The 7,115-nt window shown below is 41.4% G+C and overlaps 1 protein-coding gene across 2 annotated transcripts in view; it reads right to left on the reverse strand.

Annotated features, from left to right (window-relative positions):
• Window positions 1–7,115, reverse strand: part of PNLIP (pancreatic lipase) — a 20,634-nt gene that overhangs the window by 5,609 nt on the left and 7,910 nt on the right. For both annotated transcript variants that reach the window (XM_010859288.1, XM_010859287.1), the window contains 4 exons: window positions 4,868–4,979; window positions 3,246–3,365; window positions 3,039–3,158; window positions 2,419–2,537 (listed from right to left, as the gene is read on the reverse strand). In XM_010859288.1, the coding sequence (XP_010857590.1) occupies window positions 2,419–2,537; window positions 3,039–3,158; window positions 3,246–3,365; window positions 4,868–4,979 (471 nt within the window). The remainder of the gene's footprint in view (window positions 1–2,418; window positions 2,538–3,038; window positions 3,159–3,245; window positions 3,366–4,867; window positions 4,980–7,115) is intronic.

Here is a 7,115-nt window from a genome sequence, read left to right on the forward strand (position 1 = left end):
TGTGCCTGACTCTTAGCAACCCCATGGACTGCAGCCCACCAGGCTCCTCCATCCATGGGATTTTCCAGGCAAGAGTACTGGAGTGGGGTGCCATTGCCTTCTCCGAGTTCACTGCTAAATAACACAATATTAAGAAAAAAATTATAAAAGTCACTTAAGATCATTTATATATATATATATATATATTTAACCTTTTCTCTTTTGCCTCTCTGAAGTTGCTCCAGTTGCCCCAAGACACCCCCTCTTGTTTTAGGTGGTCAGAATTTATTTTAGAAAAGTTGAAAAGAAAGAACAAGGTGATAATCAGCTTCTGATATACAAAATAGAATCCACTGGGAAGACAACAGACTTAAAAGTCATTTTTCTCAATTTCTTTAGTTCCCACTTAGCATATCAAGGTCTGAAAGATTCAAATCTCAGAATTTTCCCAATGTGAAGGGAATTTGTTCTAGTTGGTTATTAAGACTTAGCCATGAGGTGAGGGTCTGAAGAAAATTATATCATATAGGAAAATGTCCTTTCTTTTTGGATCAAGAAACGATGGGAAGAAAAGAGGGACAGAAATGAACAGGGGGAGGTAGACAGGTAGAGAGATATAGAAATACCTACTATGAAAGGGCAAGGCTGCCCCACAGAAGAGGCGAGTGGTGAACTCCTGAATCAATGGACCAGATGGGGACTGGGCCAAATCTCAAGGTCTGCATCCAGCAAAGGGAAAAGGGAAGTTGCTCAGTCGTGTCCGACTCTTAGCGACCCCATGGACTGCAGCCTACCAGGCTCCTCAGTCCATGGGATTTTCCAGGCAAGAGTAGTGGAGTGGGGTGCCATAAAGGGAAATGGAGTCAGCCGGGAAGAAATACCCAACCTGTGAGAGTGGACTTGCCCAGACATCACCTGCAGATGGCAGCAGTGAGCCCTTCAATGTGGTGGATCCCCAAGTCTTCCTTTCTGACCTTCTCACACACACACACCATCACCACCACCACCACCAAGATCATCCTGCCCAATATCAACTTGGAGATAGGTGGCCCAAAGGCTGAGAAATCTGCGAAACTGAAAATGCTTTCCTATAAAAGTGAGCATCACTTAAAAGGACTGTTTATATTATTGAATCAGGTCAAGTTTTAACTGGATGGAATTTAAAGCTTCTGTGTTTGTTTTCCCCATTACCTAGAAAACGGGGGTTTGGGAAGAAAAGAAAATAAAGAAGCCAGGATGTTCTTGTACATGCAAGCTATATTGTAAATAAAATATGTACCCATCTTCTTTCCCTTACACATAAGAGCTAACATTTGTTGAGTGTTAATTATTATACCTTAGGTTCTGGGCTAAGTAATTAGAACATGTTATCTCATTAATTCCTCCTACCACATACATGGAATTTACCATTTTATTTACATTTTAAAATGAAGAAAGTGATTTAGAGAAGTTGAATGTTTTGCCCCAAATCATTCACCTTTTTAACTGTGGAAGTGGGAATCAGATCCTCTCTCTTCATTGCTAAAGTATAACTGCTTGATAATTATAACTTCACCTGGCATGTTACTTTAAAATTTACACATTTAAATATGTACAAATAAACATGTACCTGTGGTACATATTAAATAACACATGGTATACATTTTTATTCAAAAAAATTATAGCGAAAGGAAAAGCAATAGTAAAAAAAAAAGAAAAAGGCAATTGCTATGTTATATTCAAGATCAGGGCTTCCCAAGTGGCGCTAGTGGTAAGAAACCTGCCTGCTCATTCAGGAGACAAAAGAAACATAGTTCCTTCCATCCCTGGGTCGGGAAGATCCCCTGAAGAAGGGCATGGCCACCCACTCCAGTATTCTTGCCTGAAGAATCCCATTGACAAAGGAGCCTGGTGGGCTACAGTCTATACAGTCACAAAGACTTTACGACTGAAGCAACTTAGCACACAGGCACACATTCAAGATCAGATTTAAGGATCCTAACTTAGATATCCAGAGGTTACCAAAAAAGATGATAAAAAAAAACCTGGGCAATTATGTGATTGCACAGAAAGGTCCACATGCCCACAATCCTATTCCTTTGTAAGGTTAACATTTAAGACAACTTTTCCATGGTCATCAGTGTCCTGAGGCCATAGCTCAGGTTTCCAGAGATAAATTTTGGACTTCCAATTATTTCCAAAGCAAGTTTTCACATTTACTCAACACACACAGAAGTGATAAAGAACAAGGTGGACACAGCATTTCAGTTTACACATCCATCTCTCTAAAGTTCTCCCTTGCCTTATCACTATTAGAATAAACATGTATGATTGAAAGCATAAATAAGGTATCAGTCATATAGTATCATTCACTGAGTGTATACTGCATGCAGTGAACCACACCAGTCATGAGAAGTGATGGTCCCAAAATCCTTCAGGTGCAAGAAACGATGTACTTACTTCACTGAAAGCACTGTAAGAGGCACAGGGAAATCCAGCAAAGCCATCAGGGTTGAGGATGCTGTCAGCATAATACTTGTAGCTTCTTAAGTGATTACAGGCCACAAAGTCCCGCGTTCCTTTGAAATCAGACATGATTACACATCAGAGACAGATGTTATTTTTCCAAGTTAATGTCATGTTTGGAACACAGTTGTTCAATAGGTTTCTCTAATTAGTGCAAACTCCTGGCAGTCACAGAACAAAATCATTTATGAAGGGTTGTTATTATTTGAGATGTAATCAGAAGTTAAGATTATAATAGTTATGCCACAGATGAATGAAATGGAAAAATAACGCTAGGAAGAAAAGATCCGTCCATATAGATACAAGTATAATTTAGTAATGTATTCCCTGAGTTAGATTCTTGGAAAGTTGAATACAAGTACATTTTCTTTCCTGTAGTCTGCTCATGTCCACTTCCCTTGGTGAAAATGTGTATCACGGGGATACGATGAAAAGTCCTTGCTTATAGAAAACGTAACACCTGTACCATATTAAAATATGTAGCATGTTTACCAAAAGAAAACACAGATTCTGCCCCAAGGAACTCTCCTTATGTACATAATAAATAGGTTTACCTTCCCAGATCCCATCGATGTCAACAATCTGAGACAGAGCGTTCTTCTTACATCCAGGCATTTCTTTCCCTCCATTTGGGAAGAAATCTACGTGGCCCACAACTTGGCTCATTCCAAACCCTGAGAAATTTTAAAATATGGGACTCAAAACACTCGAAAATGCTTAAATTCAAAAAACACTCCAGGAGGATGAATGGAGGGACTCACCCAGGTTGGGGATCATTGGGGCAGCATCTGTGTGAATTACATCCACAAACTGGGCATCGCTGGGGTCCAATCGGACCAATTCAGGTGTGCCCTCAAAGCAAGGCTCCGCTGGATCCAACCCTAAAACAGACAGGATGTGTCATATCAGTGTCTTATCAGTGGACACACATGTTCGCCTCTCTCACTAGTAACACACCCGAGTGCAAGTGCAGGTGGTAATCACGAGTAGGGCGTGCAAAGAGATAAGTCAGTTCTTCTGTAATGTACCCTTTTCTGAAAGGAAATCTACGTCTAATTTACTATTTGCTTTAAAATGAATTTTCCTTGAGCCATGGAATGTTCGTGGATACTTAGTCACTGGGTCAATTCTGTCACTAGTACAGTTACAACGAAAGAGGTCAGACTCCGGGAGATAGCACTGGACTCCTGAGAGATTTTCAGGCTAAAAGAGCTCCACCTACACTGACTCCCCTGAGGGCGAGGATCTCGGCACTCACGGTCACTGGGACCACAGTTTGACACAGTGCCTGACTGAGCAGGTTCCACTGGACGTGAATGGACTGTGAAAAGGAAAGTTCTCTCCAGCAAATTAAAGAGAAATAGTCCAGTTGCCCTCACCAATCCAAATATAACCAACTTACCTGAAGTACTAAAAAAAGAGAATCAGGAGTTGGGGACAGAGTCGGAAGATGCAAGAGTAAGTAATCATTCCCTGAAATAGTCACCTCTCAGATCCAGGAAAGCAAAGTCCTTCTTAGAAAGTTACAAGGTTTTTGCAGGACCTGGGTATCCAATACATGACTCCACTGGCTAAATGCAACCAGTCTGAGATTGGTAAAATGATAGTTTTGATCTAATTGGCAGCTTGAGCTCTGGCAGCCCAGGCTCCCAGACTATCTGTCCCCACCACTTGGGTTGTGGTTGATGAGGATTGGAATAATTACCAATTGCTGGGAAGCAGAATATAACTAATTAATACATTTTTGATCTCTTTGGGTTTAATTCTATTTATTCTGTTATTTATGCTATTTATTTTATTCACTAAACTCATCCTTTGTGAATATCTGACAAAGAGAAAATAGATATGAATAAGACCGCCAGATGTTAAGTCACATGTGAGCATTTATATGCTAAACAGGGCTCTGTAGACCAAAGATCAGTATTAATAAACAATAAGATCTCAGAATGCACTCAGAGAAGGAAATGGCACCCCACTCCAGTACTCTTGCCTAGAAAATCCCATGGATGGAGGAGCCTGGTGGGCTGCAGTCCATGGGGTCGCCAGGAGTCGGACACGACTGAGCGACTTCACTTTCACTTTTCACTTTCATGCATTGGAGAAGGAAATGGCAACCCTCTCCAGTGTTCTTGCCTGGAGAATCCCAGGGACAGGGGAGCCTGGTGGGCTGCCGTCTATGGGGTCGCATAGAGTCGGACACGACTGAAGCGACTTAGCAGCAGCAGAACACACTGATTTCTCTGATCCTGCGACCTAATTCGGAAAGTGTAAAAACTTGTCTCCTCAGGTAAAAATCAGGCCTCTCTGTCAAATTTCTATCCTTGTAGACCCCATATAGGCTTCACCTGGTCCAATTTTGCAGCTTTTTACTGTTTTGACCTACCCGTGATACGTCCAATAGCCCCATTGGTCCTCCTTCCTGCCTCCCCAGCAGCGTGGGCACCCAGACTGTGGCCAATGATGTGGACATCAGAAAGCGAGTATTCAAATGATGACTGTTGAAAAGAAAACTCCTTCAGAATGTTTTCAAATTGGCAAAATTCAAGACGGGCAGAAAAGAGAGAGCTCCGAAAACTTGACTTTTAAGAAGACATGCTGCCCCTTCCAAGCAATCAATTTTCAGGGATTATGTTCATTTATAATAGAAAATGGCGATAGTTTCGTACTTAAACTGGTGGAAGTAGTACTCTCTTTTACTGTTTCACTACATAGAGGAAACCTTTGATGGTATAAGGACTTGTTGTCCTGAGGGGATGAAGCAAGTATTTGGATTAGAAAGTAATAATGGCATCACTGACTCGATGGGCGTGAGTCTGAGTGAACTCAGGGAGTTGGTGATGGACAGGGAGGCCTGGCGTGCTGCGATTCATGGGGTCGCAAAGAGTCGGACGAGACTGAGCGACTGAACTGAACTGGATGATTCTTTAACACATGATGTTGGGAAAACTGGACGGTTACATGCAAAAGAATAAAACTGGACCACTGTCTTAAACCATACACAAAAGTAAACTCAAAATGGATTAAAACTTAAACGTAAGACCTGAAACCATAAAACACCCGGAAGAAGCATAGGAAGTACATTCTTTGACACCCATCTTAGCAAAATTTTTTTGGATGTGTCAAAAGCAGGCAAAAGAAACAAAAGCAAAAATAAACAAACAGAACTAATCAAACAGAAACACTTTTTCACAGTGAAGGAAACCATCACAAACCAAGAAGGCAACTTATTAGACGGGAGAAGATATTTGCAATTATATATTCCATAAGAGGCTGACATCCAAAACAGACAAAGAGCTCACATAACTCAATATAAAAAACCCAAATAATCTGATTAAAAAATGAAGGGAGGACCCAAATAGACATTCTAAGTCGGACATACAGATAGCCAACAGATGGATGAAAAGACCTTCAACATTACTAATCATTTAGTTCAGTTCAGTTCAGTCACTCAGTCATGTCTGACTCTTTGCAACCCCATGGACTGCAGCATGCCAGGCCTTCCTGTCCCTCACCAACTCCAGGAGCTTACTCAAACTCATGTCCATCAAGTCGGTGATGCCATCCAGCCATCTCATCCTCTGTCATCCCCTTCTCCTCCTGCCTTCAATCTTTCCCAGCATCAGGGTCTTTTCAAATGAGTTGGTTCTTCACATCAGGTGGCCAAAGTATTGGAGTTTCAGCTTCAGCATCAGTACTTCCAGTGAATATTCAGGACTGATTTCCTGTAGGATTGACTGGTTGGATCTCCTTGCAGTCCAAGGGACTCTCAAGAGTCTTCTCCAACACAGCAGTTCAAAAGCATCAATTCTTTGGTGCTCAGCTTTCTTTATAGTCCAACTCTCACATCCATACATGACTACTGGAAAAACCATAGCTTTGACAAGATGGACCTTTGTCGGCAAAGTAATGTCTCTGCTTTTAAATATGCTGTCTAGGTTGGTCATAGCTTTTCTTCAAAGGAGCAAGCATCTTTTAATTTCATGGCTGCAGTCACCATCTGCAGTGATTTTGGAGCCCCCAAAAATAAAGTCTGTTTCCACTGTTCCCCATCTATTTGCCATGAAGTGATGGGACCAGATGCCATGATCTTAGTTTTCTAAATGCTGAGTTTTAAGCCAACTTTTTCATTCTCCTCCTTCACTTTCATGAAGAGGCTCTTTAGTTCTTTACTTTCTGCTATAAGGGTGGTGTAATCTGCATATTTGAGGTTATTGATATTTCTCCCAGCAATCTTGATTCCAGCTTGTGCTTCCTCCAGCCCAGCGTTTCTCATGATGTACTCTGCATATAAGTTAAATAAGCAGGGTGACAATATACATCCTTGACCTACTCCTTTCCTGATTTGGAACCAGTCTGTTGTTCCATGTCCAGTTCTAACTGTTGCTTCTTGACCTGCATACAGATTTCTCAGGAGGCAGGTCACGTGGCCCGGTATTCCCATCTCCTGAAGAATTTTCCACAGTTTATTGTGATCCACACAGTCAAAGGCTTTGGCATAGTCAATAAGGCAGAAGTAGATATTTTTCTGGAACTCTTTTGCTTTTTTGATGATCCAACGGATGTTGACAATTTGATCTCTGGTTCCTCTGTCTTTTCTAAATCCAGCTTGAACATCTGGAAGTTCATGGTTC

Source organism: Bison bison, unplaced genomic scaffold (genome assembly GCF_000754665.1).
Source record: "Bison bison bison isolate TAMUID 2011002044 unplaced genomic scaffold, Bison_UMD1.0 scf7180017864456, whole genome shotgun sequence".
Lineage (NCBI taxonomy): Eukaryota > Metazoa > Chordata > Mammalia > Artiodactyla > Bovidae > Bison > Bison bison.